This window comes from Nerophis lumbriciformis, linkage group LG01, assembly GCF_033978685.3.
Source record: "Nerophis lumbriciformis linkage group LG01, RoL_Nlum_v2.1, whole genome shotgun sequence".
Taxonomy (NCBI): Eukaryota; Metazoa; Chordata; class Actinopteri; order Syngnathiformes; family Syngnathidae; genus Nerophis; species Nerophis lumbriciformis.
This window is the reverse complement of record NC_084548.2, coordinates 18,766,368-18,792,053: the sequence shown is the minus strand read 5'-3', so window position 1 is coordinate 18,792,053 and position 25,686 is coordinate 18,766,368. Positions and strand designations below refer to the sequence as shown.

The window sequence follows — 25,686 nt, the reverse complement described above, 5'->3', positions numbered from 1 at the left end:
CCCCTCCCCTCTATCCCTCTCCTGTGGCGATATGGAGCTGCCAGCTGAACTTGAACGGATACGCACGCTGCTGAGTCGAGCACTGGACTATTTCAAGACCGAAATGCGATTGTTTTAATACTTTAATCCACCTGTCCTTGGCATTCAGAATGTTGCAGAAGTCGCTTAATTATTTCAGTCGCCTGGTCGGAACACAATGGAGACAGCAGCGATCCCTTACTGATTTAATAACTTCCCAAATTGTTCATATTGGAAAATTAGGTGCTTTATTTACTTTCCTCAAGCCTCCCGAATGTGTAAGTGCTCCACTTGACAAAATATCCGCTCTAATTGAAATATTAAAAATGCATACACGCAAGGAGGAATGCGAAATAGTCAGAATCAGGCAAGTCGTTTCCTCAGATTTATCCCAGGATCCAACCCCAATAGTATGCAAACACAAATATTTTCTTTTAATTAAAAAGACCTCATCTCGCTATATCCTCCCCCAAGACCGCCGCCGGCTTCCCACCAATACACACACACACTAAGAGGGTACTTTATCTACATGCTACACACACATACATACAGGCAAATTTGAGAAAAGTGATTATTTTAATTGTGTTCTGAACCATGGATTCCTCTTGACTGGCTGTTAATCTGTCAGGGCCGGGTTGTCAATTAAGAAGCGGGGACACCAGCAGTGACGGCTGTCCGGTTCACTGATAGCCCCCTGAGGGACAGTTAACCCTCACACACCCCCAGAAAAAAAAAAAACCCTCCTCCTCAGTCCAGTGCAGCCAATCACGACCGACGACGGCACCAAAAAATGGGCAATGCAGGATGGCGGATATTTGCGGTGGGGCTGGTCATGTTGGCATGTGTGTTTAAACGCATGGTTTTGTGGGGCGGGGGGCTTGATAGTAATGCATGTTGATGGTTTCAGCGATTCTTCATTTCAGAAGCAGGGGCCTCATTAACTGCAGTCTTCATCAGGCCAGCGAGCAGCGGGCACATTAGGGGTCCACAGGAAGTCGGAGTACAGCAGGAGAGTGCATTAGGGAGGCCTGGGGAGACACACTTCCCCTCAGTTCCACTTCCAGTGCGTTTCTATATCTTAATGTAGCTTTCAGAGGAATTCAGATAGAGGTCAATAATTATGCTCTTTAAATTATTCAGTCGAGGTCCTCTGTAATTGTGCTTTTTAAGATGCTCGGACATCGACATTTTACTGGGCCTGACCGGATGAGGAGGAAGTTTATGTGTCTCTTTCCTCTTCTACCCGCTGGAGTCATCACCATGACAACACATGTCATCACCCAACGGACGAGTAAACAGCTTGGGTGAGCAAAGCTGTCATCACATTAAGTTTCTTAAACATTGCGCAAGGGCGGAGTTGTCAGAGACGACCGGCCCGCAAAACGTGTGGGAATGTTTTGTTTGGGACACAAGCGTGTTATTTTTGTCGCGTCGAGAAGAGGGAAGCCCAAACTGCAAGGGTAGCAAAAAAGAGGAATTCGGCCAGCCAACCCGACTTTCACCCCAAAGCCTGCAGCCCCCAACCCCCGACGGCTACGTTCGACTGCACATGATAACACTGTCTGTCATGATTAGCACGCGCTTGTTACTATTCATTTTGGGCCCTATTCTCTCATGTGCTTACGTGAAAAAAAGTGCACCGCTGAGTGAATTCTCCCCCACGATTTAAGTCTCTCATTCAAGATGCGTGTTCAGGGTGGAGCTCCCCTTATTTTTTTTTACATTTAAAACACTTCCTTGTGGTCTACATCAGTGTTTTTCAACCACTAGTGTGCCGTGACATACAGTCTGGTGTGCCGTGGGAGATTATGTAATTTCACCTATTTGGGGTAAAAATATTTTTTGCAAACCAGTAATTCATACTTGCCAACCCTCCCGAATTTTCCGGGAGACTCCCGAAATTCAGCGCCTCTCCCGAAAACCTCCCGGGACAAATATTCTCCCGAAAATCTCCCGATTTTCAGCCGGAGCTGGAGACCACGCCCCCTCCAGCTCCATGCGCACCTGAGTGAGGACAGCCTTGACGGGAGGACAACAGGGTGACAAGAAATAAATCATCCAGACTAGAGATAAATTGTATTATTATGTTTATCTTACCTAAAAATAAATATATTTGTTAATTAAAAAAAAAAAAAAAAAAAAAAAATTTTTACTATATTTTGCTAAAAACATCAAAATTAATTGTATTTTTATTTGTAGTTTTTCTGACTCCTTATTACATCCAGCCATAGAATTATACATTAAAATAAACATATTTGAAATAATTAATTATAAATTATCATAATAATTCATTTAAAATGACCATATTTAATTATTAAAATAATTGCTTGTTTATCAACAACTTTAGCATTTTATTCATTACATTTTGAAGCTTTCAGAAGCCAAGTTATGTTATATTCCTGAATATTTATTTATGCAAGTTTGAAGTATCAATTATCTAAACACAGTTTTGTTTGCATATTTTCAGGATGTAGATATATATATATATATATATATATATATATATATATATACTGTATATATATATATATATATATACATATATACAAAAAATACTTGACTTGGTGAATTCTAGTTGTCAATATACTCCTCCCCTCTTAACCACGCCCCCAACCACGCCCTGCCCCACCCCCGACCACGCCCCCACCCCCCACCTCCCGAAATCGGAGGTCTCAATGTTGGCAAGTATGCAGTAATTATAGTCTGCAAATAATTTGCCGTTGTTGAGTGTTGGTGCCGTCAAGAGCTCCGCAGTGTCACCGTGTTATACTCTTCCATACCAGTAGGTGGCAGTTGGTAGCTAATTGCTTTGTAGATGTGGGGAACACATCTTGTGAGACGAGGGTTTGTCATTATATCTAATGCTTAAACCAAAAATAAACAAAAGGTGAGTGCCCCTAAGATTGAAGTGCTTTGAAGCTTAGAGAAGGCTATGCAGAACGAAACTAAAACCTAACTGGCTACAAAGTAAACAAAAACAGAATGCTGGACGACAGCAAAGACTTACTGTGGAGCAAAGACAGCGTCCACAAAGTACATCGGAACATTACATGACAATCAACAATGTTCCTTCAAAGAAGGATAGCAACAACTTAAATAGTTTTGATTGCTAAAACAAAGCAGATAGCGCGTAAGGAAGACATTAAACTGCTACAGGAAAACACCATATGAATATGAATTGATTTAAGTGGACCCCGACTTAAACAAGTTGAAAAACTTATTCGGGTGTTACCATTTAGTGGTCAATTGTACGGAATATGTACTGTACTCTGCAATCTATTAATAAAAGTCTCAATCAATCAATCAATCAATCAAAACAAAACAGGAAAAGCCACCAAAATAAGAGCGCAAGACAAGAACTAATACACTACACACAGGAAAACAGCAAAAACTCAAAGTAAGTCATGGTGTGATGTGACAGGTCGTGACAGTACACCTACTTTGAGACAAGAGCTATAGTGATGCATGCTTGGTTATGGTTTAAAGTCGTATCCAACAATTGCGACAATGACTTTTTACTGTCAACTGAGTTTAGTTTTTAATGATTTCTGCTGGTGGTGTGCCTCCACATTTTTTCAACGCAAAAAATGTGCCTTGACTCAAAAAAGGTTGAAAAACACTGGTCTACATAACATGTAATGGTGGTTGTTTGGTCAAAATTTGCATAGTTATGTTTTACAGACCATCTTCAATTCGCTTTCTGTCTTACTTACTCAGCGTCTTCTCCCCACCAAGTTTGTTGCAGTTTTTATCGCCCCCGTACTAATGACAGATATAGGTTGAACCTTTACGCTACTTTGTATTAGAAATGACAACAGCAAAGGATTTATGTGCATGTACGAGCAAGTCTGCCCCACAACTGTGTCGCATGACGCCGATATTTGGCCTGTTCCCAGAAATGCAAAAAGCAGAGGAAGGTAGGTTGCAGGTAAAAATTATTTAATCCAGTGACCAAAAATAAACAAAAGATAAGTGCCCCTTGTAAGGGCACCGAAGCATAGTGAAGGCTATGAAATACGAACCTACTTCTGAATGAATGCTGGAGCACAGCAAAGATTTACACGCAGAGATGTGCGGCAGGAGAAACGTCCAGAACAACGAAAACCACCACTCAACTTAAATAGTTGTAATTGTCAATAGGATTATGGTGTGTGAAACATCGCTCAAAGGCAGGAGTCAAGTTGCTGCAACGAAACACAGAAACGGAAGTGCCACCAAAATAATAGCACTAGACAGGAACTAAAACACTTAACACCGGAAAATACCAAGAAACTCAAAATACGACATGATCTGAAGTAACAGATCATGACAACGACAAGAGATAGAGAAAAACAAGGAGCTTATTGACTACAGCGTCGGGCTACAATGGCGGACTTGCGCTAAGCTCTCCGGGTAAAACTTTAACATATATGGAGATGTCCGCTGACGAGACAGGGCAGAAAACATCACAGGATAGACAGAATTCCCAAACGGCTCGGTAAGCGGAAGTATGACGGAAGGCAAGATTGTTTTATAAATGTCTCTGCAATTCCTCAACGGTGTGATTTGAAATGTTCGGGACTTACTGGGATTCCAAGTAGGCCTACACATAGGCAGGTACCATTAGGTTAGACAAGTTGGTTTTGCATAATAGGGTCCTTTTAAAAGTACTGCCTTGATTAATATAGCCTTTTCAAATTCAAAGTGTTTTTGCTCCAATTATTCATGATTGATTTCACGATTTCAATGACTTCCACACATGTTTGTCAAATTCCACTGTTTTCACACCGCCAATAAACAGGCGTCATTAATTATCCCGCCTTCATTCCAGACTTAAGCGCTTTTACCTAACTTAAGGGTGGTTAAAAAAAATATTTTTTTTTAAAAAGGGGCATATGATTAATTTAGTCTTTTCTGACATATAAATGTTGCTCGATTGTTAGCTACTCATGTGAAACAATGCCAACGCATCAAATTATAAGGTTCATTCATTTTGACTGTTTTGGATGCCTCTGGTTTTGCAGTCTGGCTATGTTGTGGTGTTACAGTAAGGTGAAAGTACTTTTATGAGGAAATACAAAAACCAAAAAAAGATTGGATAAAGTATTATTTTCATGGAATTGTGACATGTGAATAATAACACGAGGTGTGACATAAATCCTGCTATAAGCAGCTTTTTTTTACGCTGCTCTGAATTGATCTATTGTGTACCTAATGTGAGTCAGGAGTAAATATAGCCGTAACAACTTTTAAGATATATACCGTATTTTTCGGACTATAAGTCGCAGTTTTTTTTCTCCAGTGCGATTTATATGTTTTTTTCCTTCTTTATTATGCATTTTCGGCAGGTGCGACTTATACTCCGGTGCGACTTATACTCCGAAAAATACGGTATTTAAAAAGTGTACATTTTCAAAAGATCAGCTATGATACTTTTGGAGAGGGTGGGGGTGTGGTTTCATTTGCAATCCGGGAATTCCTCCAGAATCGAAAATCTTGCAGACAGACTCAAAAAAAAAACGGGTTATAAAAGGGACTGTGGAGCAAAATTTACACCAAAGCATTCCCATATCTACAGTCGCAATCAAAAGTTTACATACACTTGTAAAGAACATAATGCAGAGGTGGGTAGAGTAGCCAGAAATTGTACTCAAGTAAGAGTACTGTTACTTTAGAGATTTATTACTCAAGTAAAAGTAAGGAGTAGTCACCCAAATATTTACTTGAGTAAAAGTAAAAAGTATGTTGTGAAAAAACTACTCAAGTACTGAGTAACTGATGAGTAACATACACACTCATATCATATATATATATATATATATATATATATATATATATATATATATATACATACATACATACATACATACATACATACATATACATTGATATATACAGTATATAATTTATATGTATTTATTTTGCTGTTTTTGTTTACATGTTAAAGGTGTTTTAATGAATATACATGCATGTTTAACATATAGATTCCTTTCTTTCATGAAGACAACAATATAAGTTGGTGTATTACCTGATTCTGATGACTTGCGTTGATTGTAATCAGACAGTTGTGATGATAACGTCCACGTTTTCAAATGGAGGAGAAGAAAAGTTCCTCCTTTCTGTCTAATACCACATGAAAGTGGTGGGTTTTTGGCATCTTATTTGTCCAGCTTCCATATTCGTTTTTATACACTTTACAAGAAATATATTGGCGTCAAACTCCGTAGCTTGCTAGCTTGTTTGCGCTGGCTTTCGGAGACTCTTGTTTTGAAAGCGCAGGCGCGATGGAGCGGCACTTTTATTGTGAAGACAGGAACGTCCTCGTGCGGTTGAAATAAAAAAGTATATTTTTTCCTTCACACTTTTGATTGATTGATTGGAACTTTTATTATTAGATTGCACAGTACAGTACACATTCCGTACAATTGACCACTAAATGGTAACACCCGAATAAGTTTTTCAACTTGTTTAAGTCAGGTCATGTGACCACCTGGCTCTGTTTGATTGGTCCAACGTCACCAGTGACTGCATCTGATTGGTGGAACGAAATGAAACGTCACCAGTAAGGCAGGCACTTTGACGGTCTGTCTGACAGACCAAAACAAACAAAGCGTGCATTAACAGATCGATAAAAATTAGTAGCGAGTAGCGAGCTGAATGTAGATAAAAGTAGCGGAGTAAAAGTAGCGTTCCTTCTCTATAAATATACTTAAGTAAAAGTAAAAGTATGTTGCATTAAAACTACTCTTAGAAGTACAATTTATCCCAAAAGTTACTCAAGTAGATGTAACGGAGTAAATGTAGCACGTTACTACCCACCTCTGACATAATGTCATGGCTGTCTTGAGTTTCCAAAAATTTCTACAACTCTTGTTTTTTTTTGTGATAGAGTGATTGGAGCACATACTTGTTGGTCACAAAAAACATTCATGAAGTTTGGTTCTTTCATGAATTTATTATGCGTCTACTGAAAATGTGACCAAATCTGCTGGGTCAAAAGTATACATACAGCAATGTTAATATTTGCTTACATGTCCCTTGACAAGTTTCACTGCAATAAGGCGCTTTTGGTAGCCATCCACAAGCTTCTGGCAAGATTTGGTCACATTTTCAGTAGACCCATAATAAAGTTATAAAAGAACCAAACTTCATGAATGTTTTTTGTGACCAACAAGTATGTGCTCCGATCACTCTATCATAAAAAAGTAAGCGTTGTAGAAATTATTAGAAACTCAAGACAGCCATGACATTATGTTGTTTACAAGTGTATGTAAACTTTTGACCACGACTGTATATCCATATTATCTAGACCAGTGATTCTCAAACCATGGGCTCCATCTAGTGGTACGCCAACGTATCACTGAATTAAATATTCCAACACGGTGTAACTGTTCAAACTATGTGTAATGTTACAATGGTCAAATACATTAAATATAATTGTTAAATAAAACCTCTGCCTTGTTTTTAATGCATATTTAGTTCCACTACGCTACTGTATTTCAGTGTTGATCATGATTTTGGTACTTGGAGAGCCAATTTTTTTTGAGGTGGTGCTTGGTGGAAAAAAGTTTGAGAACCACTGATTTAGACCACAAGGAAGTATTTTAAGTGTAGATTTAAATCATCATAGGTCCCTTTAAGTGTGAATGAGAGAATAGGGCCCTTAGTCACTGAGGTGTAATATTGATATCAGTTTGGGAGAGGCACTGACAAACAGTGTGGCACACCTGCAGTGTCAAAGACTGCACTCTTTTGTCGGTGCCAGGACAAGTCTATAATTACCGTCTGACGATTCATAGTGGCTCCATTAAAATAGTGTTTATCCTGTCGCCCGTGTTCCTGGCATGTTTTGCACCCAGACAGCCGACGCGGAAGAATCGCAACTCAGAAAAAAATAAATAAATCATCCTTTTTCGCCTGTCTTCCTCTTTCATGCCCGTCAGTTGAGAACCGTTGCCTTATAAAAGAAGATATGCCTTTTTGCTCCCCTCTGACACACCCACGCACAAATAAACATAAAAAGCTCATTTGTTAGCGCATTGGTTTCAAAGGCTGGAGAATATTGTCGGGGAGGGCGGGAGGTGGGGGTGTCGGTGGAGTAATGCTTTGTCAAATGTTGACATGTGTTGCAAACATGGGGCCTTCAGCAGCAGTGCTTGGTGGGGCTGCTGCGGCACATTGTTGGCACATGAAGAGAGGATGCTTTGAAACAAGATTAGCCTCCAAATGGCACTGCCTGACCCCCCCTTAATACCGCTGTGCATAATGTGTGCGCCTGCACCAAGATGCTAAATGCTCAAGTGAGATCTTCCACGGGATCTGCTGCGAGGCCTTCGTGTCTGGCACGTGGTCTTATTGGGCTTTGCTGGCCAGGAAGCGCACTTCGCTGTCACTGAGGCGTCCTCCCCCACCCCTCTCCTCCTCCCCTTGGCTTTGGGTCAGGGTGACACTAGGCAGGAGGATGGAAAAAAAAAAAAAAAAAAAAAAAAAATCCGCCGACACCCTGCCCCTGCAAAAATTAATAAAAATTGGAAAACAACATGCAAGGTCCGCTTGATACAAGAACACTTGCAATATGCTGATGTTTTGTTTTGCACACTGTGTTTCCTAAATTGCCTTTGACTGCGTGCATCAGTAATGAAACTTTATGTCCTTGAGGAGAGGGCAGCAAGTCCGTTCCAGTTAGGACCAGGACGATCGCTCCTGTCTTGCTATTGTACCACTTTTTTTCTTTTTTTTCCTTTCTTTTTTTCTCGTCCCAAGTCCTTATGAATAAATGAAGCACATGAAGTCATTTTTTTCCATATTTGCGTAAATTGCTTTAAAAGCATTTTATCATGTCATAAAAAGCGCAATTGATCTGCTGGGCTTAGCCCATTGGACAGCTGTGTGTTTTGTTAATGGCCACTTTGCTCCAAGCAGCTTATTAAAAAATTTATATATAAATGCGAAAATTACATAAATTATTTACATACAGTAAGCATTTTTGTTGTTGTTTTAGTCTGGCAGAGGAAGAGGCTGCTATCAGTATGGAAATTCACCACAGCGTGATATAGTAATATATCTGCCCAGGCACACATGTGTCCTCCTCATACACTGGGAGAGAGGGGGGGGAAGAAAAAAAAAGTATATATTTTTTGATGACTTCGTTTCAGCTACCACGGAATGTCACCCATATCCCGGTTGATTGTACTTTCGAGTTTTATGATGTTTTTCCATTGATTTGTTTCCCCGGCGCAGCTGCCGACCTCTATTGAGGGACGAACATAATCAGCGCTGACGCAAATTAGATGGTTATTCGTTTCGAAAATTGACAGAAAAACAATAAAAAAGATGAAATGCTCCCAAATCAATAGATATAATGAAATTCAAATAATCCCAGAGATGGGGTCTCCATGGCAACTGATAATGTGGAAAAGAAAACAATTTAATAAAGGACAGACACGCTTTGAAAACAGATTGGTGAGGGAAAGGGTCGGCTGTAAAGCGGGGGGGGGGGGGGGGGGGGGGGGGGGGGGGGGGGGGGGAGGAGGGGGGTTGAGGCTCCTGTGCTTGCTCTATAGCTTGTTTCCCCCGGCGTGTGAAGGATCTGTGTCTGTCCCAAGGACGCGGCAATAATTAGAAAAGCTTTCAGGCCAGAAAGTGCAGATTCAGGTTTTAATACACAAAATTATTTCACAGGGGCAGTGAATCGGAAAACCATTTGTTGGTGACCTTCCCGAAAGGCCTCCCCCTCCCCGGCACGGGGCAAGATGGAGGCTATGTGGCAGCACGGCCTGAGTTATAGCATATTTGTGTTTTTATAGAGGCATGGGGAATGGAGTTGAGGAGGGGGAAGGGGTGTGGGGGTAAAATGCGTGTGTATGATTGTGTGTGTGTGTGTGCACAAGGGGATGGGTCACATAGAGACCTTCATGTCTCGAGTGTGGAGTTTTTCCGGGCGGGGGGGGTTTGCGCAAAGCGAAAGTGAGGCGGCGACAGACAGCGGGAAGTTGAAGATCCGGCTTTATTTACAGATCAGTTGTCAAAAGGAGCCGTTTAAGGGGAATGCACCCGTTCCTGCGCCGTGACAGGCGGGGTGAGCAAAAGGCAAGCACGAACCTGAGTGCGAGATAGTCAAACACAGACTTTTTTTTTTTTTTTTCCTTCTGTTGAAGACACACAGAGCAGAGGGTGGCGAGGGAGGCGAGTGGGTGTTAAGTGACTTCATTTGTAGTCTATTTAAGGTATGTTTTACGTGTCCTCGTGCTGCTCCTCCATCACCTAATACAGCCTCCGTCTTCCACTTTCAGCAAGCCAGCGCATTATTTCCCCTTTTTTTTAACACGGATGGTTTTCTCTGCCGCGGCCCGAATCGGTCTGTGATTCCAGCCCTTCTGACGAAGAGGCGATAAGAGAGCGGCGTTCTTATCGTGGCCGCAAGTAGGCACACGTTATTCAACATCCGCGTCCTGCTCTTTTCACATCCTTTCTTGCTTTATTGCACTCTTTTCAAAGTTGTCTGACTGCAGGGCGTGGACTCCTGGCCACCATTTTTGTGTCATTAGAAGGCTTTGTTTGATTGAAATAAAGGTGTTCCGCCCTCTGTTCAAATGATAGCAAATCCAGGATATCACGTCTTGGCTGCAGATACCCTTATCCTGTTCCAGGTGGCAATAAATAGCAAAACAAGTCCTCACACAAACTTTGACCTGATAATTGCACTTTTCATGCCATCAGCTCTTTCTGCACTATAAATCGTTTTAAAAGTTGAGCAATATTTGTTATCTCCCAACCGGAATCTTGACAACAGCCGAGTGCCGTTCTACCGCTAATGAGACATCGCACTCCCGTGCCGAATCTAAAACAATATTTTTGTCCTTTTTCCCCCGCGTGATGTTTTTAAAGCAAACACGTTAAATTTGGCGTTAACAAGACGCAGCGCATAAGAGACAAACACGGGCTTGTTTAGACTCCTGACAGTGACATTCAAAACGTATCATCCCCGCAGGACTGTGCAGATACACCAGATGACCGGGACAGCTCATATGCTTCAGGATTGATATTGCAATGTGAAAAGTGACCCTCATGTAGGAGAGAAACTAGAAATTCCCCACCGCAGACTAGCTGAGAGCCTTCAAATCTAACAGGCCGGTGTCAATGAGCACTGCCTTTTTTAACTATAAAAAAACCCCTCAAACTGATAGACCCAGGAGGTTGAAATAGGAGAGCCAGCAGGCATTGGTGTGTCCTTACACACACACTACACACAGGGCACAAAGCACTTGTTATCACTGGTAACAGCAGCACAAAACAGTTGATGGCTAGTGTTGTGTACCACAGTGTTTTTCAACCTTTTTTGAGCCAGGGCACGTTTTTTGCGTTGAAAAAAATGCGGAGGCACACCACCAGCAGAAATCATTAAAAAACGAAACTCAGTTGACAGTAAAAGTTGTTGTCGCAATTGTTGGATATGACTTTAAACCATAACCAAGCATAGCTCTTGTCTCAAAGTAGGTCTACTGTCACATCACGCCGTGACTTATTTTGAGTTGTTTTGCTGTTTTCCTGTATGTAGTGTTTTAGTTCTTGTCTTGCGCTCCTATTTTGGGGGCGTTTTCTCTTTTTTTGGTATTTTGGTGTAGCAGTTTCATGTCTTCCTTTGAGCGATATGTCCCGCATCTACTTTGTTTTAGCAATCAAGAAGATTTTAGTTGTTTTTATCCTTCTTTGTGGAGACATTGTTGATTGTCATGTCATGTTCGGATGTACTTTGTGGACGCCGTCTGCTGCTCCACAGTAAGTCTTTGCTGTCGTCCAGCATTCTGTTTTTCTTTACTTTGCAGCCAGTTCAGTTTTAGTTTCGTTCTGCATACCCTTCCCTAAGCTTCAATGCCTTTTCTTAGGGGCACGCACCTTTTGTTTAGTTTTGGTTTAAGCATTAGATCCCTTTTGACCTGCTGTTACCGACATCTACTAAGCTATTAGCTACTGGCTGCCACCTACTGATATGGAAGAGTATTACACTAGACAGCACCAACACTCAGCAACAACACATCATTTGCAGACTATAACTACTGGTTTGCAAAAAATATTTTTTACCCAAATAGGTGAAATTAGATCATCTCCCACGGCACACCAGACTGTATCTCACGGCACACTAGTGTGCCGCGGCACAGTGGTTGAAAAACTCTGGTGTACCAGTTGAAATGTGTGTGTGTGTGTGTGTGTGTCCTGAAAAACAGCTGGTGTTGCACTGTAACACAGTGTGTGTGTCTGGCGTATGGCATTCTCATCGAAGAAAAATGTTAAATGAACTTCTCTCACTTCATCAGACTTTGTGTGTGTGTGTGTGTGTGTGTGTGTGTGTGTGTGTGTGTGTGTGTGTGTGTGTGTGTGTGTGTGTGTGTGTGTGTGTGTGTGTGTGTGTGTGTGTGTGACCAGAAACAAAGGTCCCCTCTTGACAGTTTAGCCTGATACGTCCCCAGTTGGTAAGATTGGCGCGTGTGTGTGTGTGTGTGTGTGTAAGTTTGTGTGTGTGTGAGAGAGAGTATACCATACACTTCAGGGACCAGGAGTCAGGGCAAAGCCTGGTCCAACTGGACTGGAAAGGGCCGAGGGCCAGCTCCCTGAACACACCACCCTCTTTACACCTGTCACACACACAAAAACAGCTCACAGCCGTGCTGCTCAGCACAGGGTTCTCATTGTAGCGGTGACAGGAGGGCGCCCGTTAAGTGGCTCTCTCTTCCTGTGTGTGTGTGTGTGTGTGTGTGCGTCATATATTGTGTGTGTGTTTGTTGTTCCTCGCGTGGCTGTGGATTGGAGAAAGGGCGATGAAGGACCCCTACTGGTAAAGTGGGTAAACTTGCACAGCCACGACATCTGTGCTCATAGGAGGAGGAGGAGGAGGAGGGAGTGGAGATAGACAGCGAGAGAGGAGGAGTAGGAAAAAGGAGAAGAGTGTGAAGGAGAGAGGGAGGGAGGGCAGGAGGAGAGAGAGAGCAGAGCCCCGGCGTTGAACAGTTGAGGAGAAAATGCCTTGCTTTGTGGAGAGAATCCTTCCAGGGCAGGAGGGAGAGGTGAGGCAGAGCAGGGAGGGCGGTCTGCTGCCAGGTAAGACTCTCACACACAACTACAACACACACACACACATTCACACACACACACTCTCCTCCCCTCCCACCCCTCACAGACACACAGTGCGAGCTGGAGGTGAGCTGCTGTGCTACTAGTTGCAGCTGGCGATGTGTGTGTGGTGTCAAGGAGGGAAGAGAGAGAACAGGTGTAGGTGTTCAGCTTGCTGTTTGTGTTTGCTCTTATGATAATAGTGATGACACACTGTCACATACAAAAGTTTCATGGAAATTTCTGGTTTCTCAATTTTTCGCTTTCTTAAAAGTTTTGAATTTTCACCCACTTTTTACCAACTTTATTAAGAAGGAACTTTTACACCACATTGTTTGTTTATTTACTTCCACAAACTTTATTCAGAATATTTATTTTTTTGTTTGATTTCTTTACTTTTACACCACAGTTGTGTTTATTTGACAGGCTAACAACAGTTTATTTCCACTGCTGGAAAGTAACTAACTTTATTCAGAGGCAACTTTTTTTTTTTTTTTACTTTTACACCATAGTTGTTTATTTCATTATTTCACAGGCTAAGAATTTTCTGTTTATTTCCACTGCTGGAAAGTAACTAACTTTATTCAGAAGCAACTGTATTTATTTTATAATTTTTTGACTTTTACACCATAGTTGTTTATTTCATTATTTCACAGGCTAAGCACATTCAGTTTATATCCACTGCCGGAAAGTAACTAACTTTATTCAGAAGCAATTGTATTAATTTTATATATTTTTTTACTTTTACACCGTAGTTGTTTATTTCATTATTTCACAGGCTAAAAACTTTCAGTTTATTTTCACTGCTGGAAAGTAACTAACTTTATTCTGAAGCAACCTTACTTATTTGATCTTTTTTTTTTTTTTTTACTTTTACACCCCATATTTGTTTATTCCACAGGCTAAAAAAAAACAGTGTATTACCACTGTAGAAAAGTAATGAACTTTTTTCAGAAGCAACTTTATTACATTTTTTGTTTTCTTTACTTTTATGCTGTAAGTTTGTTAAATTCACAGGCTAAAAATATGTCATTTAAATATTTTACACATGCATTTAAATGTGACAGATTTAAAGTTATTTTAGGCCTATAAGTAAGGTAATTTTAGTTATTTATAAGTTAATTAATTTAATCATTGAAATGTATTTTTCCTAGTACTTCCATGAAAGAAGGCTACTTCAATGAATATCAATCCACAAGTTAAATATAATTCTGCAAACACAGCACTTTTTTTTTTGCTTACCTTAATTTTGCTGTCAAACGTACTTTAGTAGGAAGTGAGTTTTCCTTAAACTATATTATTTTGTATGTCGGTTTTCTGCTCAAGTAAAGGATTACTATTCTCCGTCCACCACTAATTACATATTATTTTACTTTATTGCAAATGCATTTGATATTTTATGAAGCCCCTGTTCAAGCCGTGGCAGTGATTAAAGGCTACACCAATACATGGTCAAAGTGCACCGTTGCTCAGGCTAAAAAGGGAAATGATTCAAAAGCACCTTAAATCTCACTGCTCTAATGTCGTGTGCAGATGTTTTTTTACGGAGCCGACATCGAAATAATTTGCAGTGTGGAGATTGATTTGGCGGTTCAGGCGCAGATGTTGTGATGGAGAGGTTTGTCATCTGAGGGATTTTCCACTCTGCTGATGTAAACACTGTCTGGGGCTCCGGAGTCTTTTTCTTCGAGGGGAGAGAATCCTCCTCGTGTACAATTATATATATTTTTTTGGTTAAATAAACACAGTGTCTGCGAGCGTAAACACAGATTAACATGCGGCCCTGTGGGTGTCTGCCTCAGCCTGCTGCCACAATGTAATCCTTGTAAGTCAAGATAAGGGGCAAAGTTGGTGAACTTTTTGCTCGCTTTAATTGAATAAAAAAAAAAAAAAAAAAAAAAAGAGTATACATGTAGGAAAGCAGTTTCTTGACTGAGAAGTAAAGTCGGCCTTGAACTTGGCTTGTGTTACCATGGCGATCCTGAAACCTGGACTGTGTCTACCAGGACTGCTCTGGTTGCTGTGCACCAGCGCGTGTGTTTGCTATTTAACTTTTTGCGTGTGTGTGTGTTTGAGCAGTGGGAGGTGGTAGCTGCATTCACCAGAGAGACATTGAAGTAAGCAGACATTTCCCCCTCTGTTTTCACTCTGACCTGGTAGGAGATTGATGACTGAATTGTGGAGTACATGTTAACAGTAACTGGTGATTTATGAAGATACTTAGGGTAAGTGAGGCCGCACAGGATGGAGGAAGAAAAAACATATAGCCTTTTAAGTTAATGCAAAAATATAGCCATTTTAAATAATTACGGTTATTACCGTATTTTCCGGACTATAGAGCGCACTGGTATTTAAGCCGCACCCACCAAATTTTAGAGTAAATACTGTACATATTTTACATACATTCTCCGCACCGGATTATAAGCCGCAGATACTGTATGTATCAGTACGAAAGATTTTCTAAAGGTTTATTTACATACCCTAATTGCACACAGCAGTAAAACGGCTGCTCAAACAAAACAGAAGTCATCGTCATAGACCCACTAGCGGCGAAGGCTAGCTCTCCAATCAGCCAAACAGACTCAATAACTCTACGGTGACGTGTTAGTGAATGTACTAAACTGAAACAATACAAAAAGAATGCCATTGTCAGGTAATGATACTCACACGGACACTTGTAAACATGTTAGCATATTAGCTAATGCTAGCTTGATTACAGTACAATAGCACGTAGAAATATGTATAAAAACACTCCTACAGACATCACACACAGGACGGTTTAGTAAGTATGAATTGTTTTAGTTATACTGTAAACTTACAGACGTTGCATGGAGTGATAGATGAAGAATCCTTTCGACGAATAGTAGACGGAACGGGATGTACTTTCGGTCTAAGGCACCAAACAAGAAGTATGTTTATACCCGCAGCACCTGCAGTGAATGAACTCGTCCAAAAGATGGTGTCATAGAGCAAACAATAACACACCTTTTCAGTGTCTCTGTCGGTGTTAAAAACTATTTGTTGCATACAAAACATTATGGCCGTCATCTAGGAAAAATCCATAAACTATCCGCACCATTTCATACGCCGCAGGGTTCAAAGCAGAGGAAAAAGTAGTGGCAATCATCCATAAAATGATGGTAGTACTGCCGGGTGCAGTTGAAGTGTAGAGTGAGGTGCGTTCTTTCCCCTTGGCCACATTTGACGCCGTTCACGAGCAGGTTTGGTGCATGGTAAATAATAATTTGGTGAGGCGTATATAGTGGGAATGAATTAAGTGGCCAACTTCAAATAATGGAGAAAAAAGTACTTGTTCCTGTGGAAACCACAGTGGAAAAGCTGTCTTGGACGACCTCTTGCACTGCAACAAGTGCACTGTGTGTCTTGGCTGCCCCACTTAGCCTGAAATCTCGCAGTGAGTCTCTATATGCAATTTTTGATTCATTCCCCTTTTCTTGGCTGCTGAGTTCCCAGGATATTATTATTCACCGGGGTATCCACCTCGCTATTCAGATTGTTGAATTTAATTCACTCGTACGTGATCTATGGCGTTTTTTTAAGCTAGAAAACAAATTGGGAGAATACGGAAGAGGGCTTCCTGTGGAAAGAGGAATAGGCTTCATTTTTTTTTTTTCAGAGCCACCTCTGAGTGACTGAGTGAAATGTTTCCCCTCTTCGCTCAGGGACAACTTTATTTCTTACCGGGGATTTAACACTCACTCAGTCCCCTCATAAATACAGCGTCCCTCAGCCTTTTGCTCGCCATAACTCACGCACTAACTCTCCAGCTAACTAAACTCGTATAGCAGAGCCAACGCTTGTTTGTCTTTTACCTCCTCAGCCTCTCCCTCTCTTTCCCCGTCCCTTAAGCTGATTTACACGGGACACAATCTCCTCCGACTGCCGCCTCACCGGGTGGCTCCGCTGATCTCCTCGGTCCACCCGTGCAGTGCGCTTTATAAGAAATGGCCAATTGAATATGAGCCAACCTAATCTCCTTCAGGCTACTCAGAGTCAACCTAACGCCTGCACAAAGGCGTGTCGCCGCACAAGTCAGGTCTCTCAAACTATTGCCACGGGTTTCATCTAGTGATACGCCAAAGATTTCATTCATTATTTAAGTATTATTTTCCTATATTCAAACTAGGGTTGTACGGTATACCGGTATTAGTATAGTACCGCGATACTAATGAATCATATCCGGTACTATACCACCCCCCCTAAACCCCGTCGTCGTCACGTTGTGTCATTGCTGGATTACAAGCAGAGGAGCATGTTCGGCAGCGCACAATCACTGAGTACTTACAAGCAGACAAGGTGTGTAGACAGACAAGGGAGAACGGACGCATTTTGGCTTAAAGATTAACGATAAAGGTGAAGCTATAACACTGAAACTCCCTCAGGAAGAGGTGCTTTAAGACAGGGCCAGCGAGCTAGCGGCTAAAGTTTTAGCTATTTCTAAATCACTAATCCTCGCCTCCATGGTGACAAATAAAGTACGTTTCTTACAAGTATCATCCATGCAGGACGAGGAATAGCTAAAGATGCTTCACTACACACCGTAGCTCACCGGCGTCAAAATGTAAACAAACGCCATCGGTGGATCTACACCTGACATCCACTGTAATGATACCAAGTACAGTATTTTTGGCATCATAACTAGAGATGTCCGATATTTTCATCCTGCCGATATTATCGGCCAATAAATGCTCTAAAATGTAATATCGGAAATTATCAATATCGTTTTTTTATTATTAGTATCGGGTTTTTTTTTGGTTTTTTTTGTTTTTTTAATTAAATCAACATAAAAAACACAAGATACACTTACAATTAGTGCACCAACCCAAAAAACCTCCCTCCCCCATTCACACTCATTCACACAAAAGGGTTGTTTCTTTCTGTTATTAATATTCTGGTTCCTACATTATATATCAATATATATCAATACAGTCTGCAAGGGATACAGTCCGTAAGCACACATGATTGTGCGTGCTTATGGTCCACTAATAGTACTAATCTTTAACAGTTAATTTTACAAATTTTCATTAATTAATAGTTTATATGTAACTATTTTTATTTTGTTTTACTTTCTTTTTTATTCAAGAAAATGTTTTTAATTTATTCATCTTATTTTATTGTATTAATATTTAAAAAAAGGACCTTATCTTCACCATACCTGGTTGTCCAAATTAGGCATAATAATGTGTTAATTCCACGACTGTATATATCAGTATCGGTTGATATTGGTATCAGTAATTAAAGAGTTGGACAATATCGGAATGTCGGATATCGGCAAAAAGCCATTATCGGACATCCTTAATCATAACATATTCTTTTGGGTTTTTTTAAATGTATATTATGTTTTTGAACTCAGGAAATATGTCCATAGACACATGAGTACTTTGAATATGACCAATGTATGTAACGACTTGGTATCAGATTGATACCCAAATTTGTGGTATCATCCAAAAGTAATGTAAAGCATCCAAACAACAGAATAATAAGTGATTATTACATTTTAACAGAAGTGTATACAGAACATGTTAAAAGAGAAAGTAAGCAGAGATTAACAGTAAATGAACAAGTAGATTAATAATTCATTTTCTATCACTTGTCCTTAATAATTTTGACAAAATAAAATAATGGAAAATGACACAATATGTTACTGCATATGTCAGCAGACTAATTAGGAGCCTTTGTTTGTTTACTTACTACTAAAAGACAAGTTGTCTTGTATGTTCACTATTTTATTTAGGGACAAACTTGCAATAAGACACATGTGTTTAATGTATTTTTTGTTAAAATACCTTCCGCTCGAATGCAGCTGAGATAGGCTCCAGCAACCCCCGCAACCCCGAAAGGGACAAGCGGTAGAAAATGGATGGATGGATGGATAAAGCCAATAATGCAATGTTTTGTGGTCCACTTTATTTAGAAAAGTATCAAAGTATCAAAATCATTTTAGTACCGGTATGGGTACTAAAATATTGGTATCGGGGCAACACTAAATCAAACACAGTGTTGCTGTTCAAACTGTGTGTAATGTTACAGTTGTTTAAAAAAACCTCTGCCTTGTTTTTAATAATACTTAGGCCTACTACGCTGCTGTATTTTAATGTTGGTCATTATGGTGGGGATCCAAAACACACCGTCAAGTGTAATGTGCAGTAGCCACTGTGGCTGAAATACTTGTGGTCTTGGGTCAGGTTTTATTTCTCCTTACCTGAATGATGTGTGGACGCTTTATCGTGATCCCAAATGTTCAATAAATAGTGGGCAGAGAACAGCTGATAAACTTTAACGGCTGTCTCTTTTCAGCTGACGAGAGCGCTCAGGTGGGTTCTTTTACACTGGCGGAAGCATCTCGAGCCACATTTCAACTAAGTTTGATTTTCCACTGTACGGTTTGGAACGATAAACCCTGGTCTGACTTGGGTTTCCGATGTGAGGTGTTTAGGCTGGCTGGCGACAACCTGGACATAAATAGCGTGACATCATGCCAGGAAGTGTGTACAGTACAGTGCTGCATGATTGATACAACACCGTCTCACACTGCTCACACTATGTAATCCTCACCACACTCTGGCACGCTTTTCTATAGTCCAGATCTAGTGTAAAGTCTCTATGATGTACACTTTCTTTACAAAGAGGACTTGAGCACGGTACACGGGCATCCAGTCTGGAGGAGTGTTTCTCTAACTTTTTTCACCAAGTACCATCTCAGAAAACACTCCATAATGACCAACATTAAAATAGAGCAGCATAGTAGGCCTAAGTATTCATTAAAAACAATGCAGAGGTTTTGTTTAACAAGTATATTTAATATTTTTGGCCACTGCGACATTGCACACAGTTTGAACGGTCACACTGTGTTTGAATATAGTAAAATAAAACACTGTACTTTAATCAAGTGAATATTTGGCGTACTGGCCACTTCACTGGCCTAGATAGATCAGGGTGCAGCCCATAGCTACCATATTTTTTTAACTATGAGTCGCAGTTTTTTCATAGTGCGGGGGTGGGGGGGGGGGGGTGCGACTTATACTCAGGAGCGACTTATGTGTGAAATTATTAACACGTTAGCGTAAAATATCAAATAATATTATTTAGCTCAATCACGTAAGAGACTAGACGTATAAGATTTCATGGGATTTAGCGATTAGGAGTGACAGATTGTTTGGTAAACGTATAGCATGTTCTATATGTTATAGTTATTTGAATGACTCTTACCATAATATGTTACGTTAACATACCAGGCACGTTCTCAGTTGGGTATTTATGCCTCATATAACGTACACTTATTCAGCCTGTTGTTCACTATTCTTTATTTATTTTAAATTGCCTTTCAAATGTCTATTCTTAGTGTTGGGTTTTATCAAATAAATTTCCCCCAAAAATGCGACTTATATATGTTTTTTTTCCTTTTTTATTATGCATTTTCGGCAGGTGCGACTTATACTCCGGGGCGACTTATACTCCAAAAAATACGGTAATTTGTAAAAGGCCCTCGGCACAACCGTTACCGTTCTAATATTAGCACGCTAGCTTTTTTGCAAATTTTGCAGGTATAAACGTCAGCGTCAAATATTTTGTTACCTGGCAAATGAAACCTCTTAGCATGCTAATGTTAGTTTGCTAGCTTTTTAAAATCAACAGAGTCATATATTGTGTTATTCACTAATGTTAACTATAAGCATGTCATTGTTAGCATGTTAGCATAGTACTGCTAGTTTTTTTTAAGCTCACACACACAACTGCAGGATCAGTACTTGCGTTGCACAGATAGACGAGAATCTATCTAAACTAGGGATGTCCGATAATGGCTTTTTGCCGATATCCGATATTACGATATTGTCCAACTTTTTAATTACCGATACCGATATCAACCGATATATACAGTCGTGGAATTAACACATTATTATGCCTAATTTGGACAACCAGGTATGGTGAAGATAAGGTACTTTTAAAACAAATGAATAAAATAAAATAAGATAAATAAATTAAAAACATTTTCTTGAATAAAAAAGAAAGTAAAAAATATAAAAACAGTTACATAGAAACTAGTAATTAATGAAAATTAGTCAAATTAACTGTTAAAGGTTAGTACTATTAGTGGACCAGCAGCACGCACAATCATGTATCCCTTGCAGACTGTATTGATATATATTGATATATAATGTAGGAACCAGAATATTAATAACAGAAAGAAACAACCCTTTTGTGTGAATGAGTGTAAATGGGGGAGGGAGGTTTTTTTGGGGTTGGTGCACTAATTGTAAGTGTATCTTGTGTTTTTTATGTTGATTTAATAAAAAATAAAAAAAATGAATAAAAAACGATACCGATAATAAAAAAAACGATACCAATAATTTCCGATATTACATTTAAACGCATTTATCGGCCGATGATATAGGCAGGCTTATATTATCGGACATCTCTAATCCAAACGTGTGTTTGTCAACTTCTGGGATGGTTCAGAAATAACAAATATTAGACACACCGATTCAGCAACATCATTTTATAATTGTATAGCTGCTGGAGGACTTAAGTGGCTGATTAAAACAAATTCAATTGATGCGTTTTGGTGTCCTTTAGTATTTTTGAATGCCGTTCTTTTTTTCACATAGGATATATATTATTAAAATATTTCTTACATGGAAAAAAAAATATATATATATATATACTATGCAATGTTTTTATTCTTAAGTAAGTGCAGCCTCTTTCCAATGAGCACACCTTTTGCTGTAAAAAAAATAGATAAAATGTAGATGCATTGCAGAACTGCTTCTAAAATCAATCAATCAATCAAAGTTTACTTATATAGCCCTAAATCACGAGTGTCTCAAAATGCCCATAAAATGTGGTAAATGTCTCCTGCTTGTTTGAAAACATAGCAAAACGCCACAGATGATAACATGAATGTGCAGTAAATGAGAGTGTCTCCGTGGTGATGACCCATGTAGTACACGCAAAACCTCACTTAAATAAGGCGGCCTGCACCACTTTTCAATTGTACACACAGTCTTAGTAGATCACCCACTAATAGTACACGCTATTTCATAGTTTCCACACGCTGTTTAGACTTAGACTTAGACAAACTTTATTGATCCACAAGGAAAATTGTTCCACACAGAGGCTCTGTTTCAAAGGATGGAAAGGGTAAGGATGGAAATGATAATGCAGGTATTAAGCAGACTAAAAATGTACCATAGCGCGTGGTATTTGGATCTTGGCATATCAAGCCGTAAGTGTAATAGTACAATACAACAGAACTGTTTCCACTTCATGTTTTTCATTCAGATTGTCACAAACGATTGGCCGTCAACCAGTTGGTACTGGTATCTGTTTGTGTAGCCTTTACAACTTTTGACAGTGGATACGACATGCGTACTGTACCAAGGTGTAGTACAAAGTGCGAGCCTTAACTGATCTGGCACCAGTTGGCAGGTTGGGAGGAGACTTTCTTTGCTTCTGCAAGGGTTCTTGTATGAGTTGCTAACTGCCTTCTGGCACCTTCTGTTCTCACTGTTCTGTCCCAAAGGCCTGACTCTGACATCTCCTTAAGCATCTAAAGACCCTCTGAAGTCAATATCACCCATTCCGACGTCTCATGGCAGTTTGTTGTATTTGCGTTTGAAAACACAGTCCCTGCTCGGAGATATTAGCCTCAGCACTTGTTGTCAGACGGCGTTCGTCCTTTTCTCCCCCGTCTCCCTTCTCTCCTTGCCATCCTTCCTGCCTTTTTGATCTCGCCATCAAATCTTCCCTGCTTTTTGTTTTTTTATGAGTGACGTTTACCCAAGAGCGACTAGGGAACCGGCTGGCGTAAGACGACGTTTGAGAAAATGCGTTTTAGCAAGCGATCACCTTTGATAAGACCAAAGTTCCGTTGGGAGAGGGAGAAGAAAGGCAAGGAGAAGAAGCGTTGTTGGTAATGGGGGGGTTGGGCAAAAAAGGCCTTGCGGGAGGGAGCATGGCTGTGATCCCAGCCTGGTAAAGCATCATTTGTACAGTACAACAAATAGTGCAGTGGCACATCAAGGCTCGCTCTGCTCTTGTCCACCCAGAGGACTGATCAGGATCTGGGATAGCACACCGTGCCTTTTATTGCCCACCTGCTGGCCACCAAGTCATCTCATAACGCCACGATGGCAGGGCAGTGATACACTGTCACACTCACAGGTGCCTCCATCTTTCCTAGTACTTTTTAGTCGTTACACCACTTGGAAAATGGCATTTTACGACCGAAAAAGAAGGAACAATAAGAGGAAGTGGATCTTTGCACAAAGAAATGTTAACTTTAGTAATTACTACCTCCACAGAGAAGTGGTAGAGAGGACAGGCAGGCAAGTACTAGGAGGCCCTGTGTGCAGATAATGATGGGGTATCATTGGAGCTCTGACATTGTTCATCTTGGAAAGCTCTGCGGTGTGTGTGTGTGTGTGTGTGTGTGTGTGTGTGTGTGTGTGTGTGTGTGTGTGTGTGTGTGTGTGTGTGTGTGTGTGTGTGTGTGTGTTCACATTTGCTGCAAAGTGCAACCTTTACAGTGCTTAGGTGTAGTGTACATTGTCAGTTGCTCTTTATATTATCCCAAAAAATAACCCCTTTAGTATATCAGTATGTGGAATTAAATTATGGAACGGATGAACCAAAGAAATCAAACAAAGCACCAATAGGATTCAGTTTAAGAGACTGTTCAAACTACAAGTGTTCACAGAGTACACAGAACAAGAATTATGATGAACATCTGGAACCCTTGGTTTGACAAAAACAGACTATCGTTGAATCTCAGTAAAACTAAAATAATGCTATTTGTTAAGAGTAGAAGAGAAAGTCAAACACAAATACGAATAGACGGAGGAGAAATTGAAAGAGTAAATGAAACCAAATTTCTAGGTATAATGATTGATGATAAATTGAACTGGAAATCTCATGTTAAAAAATACACAACATAAAGTAGCGAGAAACACGTCAATAATGAATAAAGCAAAACATGTTTTAGACCAAAAATCACTTCATATTCTCTACTGCTCGCTAGTGTTACCATATCTGAGTTACTGTGTAGAAATATGGGGAAATAACTACAAAAGTGCACTTCATTCACTAACGGTGTTACAAAAAAGATCAGTCAGAATAATACATAATGTTGGATATAGAGAACATACAAACCCTTTATTTATTGAATCAAAAATACTGAAATTCCACGATATAGTGAATTTGCAAACAGCTAAAATTATACACAAAGCAGACTATAACCTGCTACCCAAGAATATACAACAATTCTTCTCAAAAAAAAAGAGGATAAATATAATCTTGGAGAAAAATGTAATTTAAAACATTTGTATGCACGTACAACACTTAAGACCTTCAGTATATCAGTATGTGGAATTAAATTATGGAATGGATTAAGCAAAGCAATCAAACAAAGTACTAATATGATCCACTTCAAGAAGTGTTTACAAAGTACAAAGAACAAGAACCATGACAAACATTCTCAATTTATTTCATCCATCCATTCATTCATTCATTCTCAAAATAGTCTTACTCTAATCTTACTCATCTCATCATATGAAATATGACTTACTTCACAAATTATTATTATTTATTTATTTTTATTGTGATTACTTATGGAGTATATTGTGAATAAATTGTGAACAAAAAGTGAACAAAATTTTTTTAGCAACTGTTATGTAAAAGAAAAGGGGTATGATTAAATAAGCTCTGCTTCTTCCTACTCCTTTTCGAACATGTTGAAAAGAGAAACTGGAAATTGTGATGTATCGTGTTGTATGCATGCATGTTCCAAATAAACTCAAACTCAACTCAACTCAACCCTTCCAAGACTCTGCATATTTGGGTTGTACTTGTATAGCGCTTTTCTACCTTCAAGGTACTCAAAGCGCTTTGACACTACTTCCACATTTACCCATTCACACACACATTCACACACTGATGGAGGGAGCTGCCATGCAAGGCGCTAACTAGCACCCATCAGGAGCAAGGGTGAAGTGTCTTGCTCAGGACACAACAGACATGACGAGGTTGGTTCTAGGTGGGGATTGAACCAGGGACCCTCGGGTTGCGCACGGCCACTCTCCCACTGCGCCACGCCGTCCCTTATATATTTCAGTCCAGTTCAGTTCAGTTCAGTTTCAGTTTATTTGGAACATGCGTACGATACAATGTAATGCATCACACAATGCCAGTTGTTTCATTACAGCACCTCCGAAAAGGAGTAGGAAGAAGCAGAGTTTATTTAATCCTACCCCTTTTCATACCATAGCAATTTTATCCAATCTACTTGTTTTTTGTAACGGAACAGTGAACAAAGAAATAATATACCATAGTAAGCATACAAATATTAAATTCATAAATAATATTTGTCTCAAATAAATAAAAAAAAAGGGGGGAAAAAAGGGTTCCAGATGTTCATCATAATTCTTGTTCTGTGTACTTTGTGAACACTTGTAGTTTGAACAGTCTCTTAAACTGAATCATATCGGTGCTTTGTTTGATTTCTTTGGTTAATCCGTTCCATAATTTAATTCCACATACTGATATACTAAAGATTTTAAGTGTTGT

General features: G+C 39.8%; 1 protein-coding gene across 6 annotated transcripts in view; it reads left to right on the top strand.

Moving 5' to 3' along the window:
• The window catches only part of casz1 (castor zinc finger 1), a 191,445-nt gene that overhangs the window by 57,719 nt on the left and 108,040 nt on the right, over positions 1 to 25,686 (top strand). For 5 of the 6 annotated variants that reach the window (XM_061976573.1, XM_061976589.1, XM_061976558.1 and 2 more), the window contains exon 1: positions 9,870 to 13,092. The exons of the other annotated variant lie outside the window; for it this stretch is intronic. In XM_061976573.1, coding sequence (XP_061832557.1) covers positions 13,014 to 13,092 — 79 coding nt within the window. In that variant the 5' untranslated portion in view covers positions 9,870 to 13,013. Of the gene's footprint in view, positions 1 to 9,869; positions 13,093 to 25,686 lie in introns of those variants that run through there. 6 annotated transcript variants of the gene reach the window in all.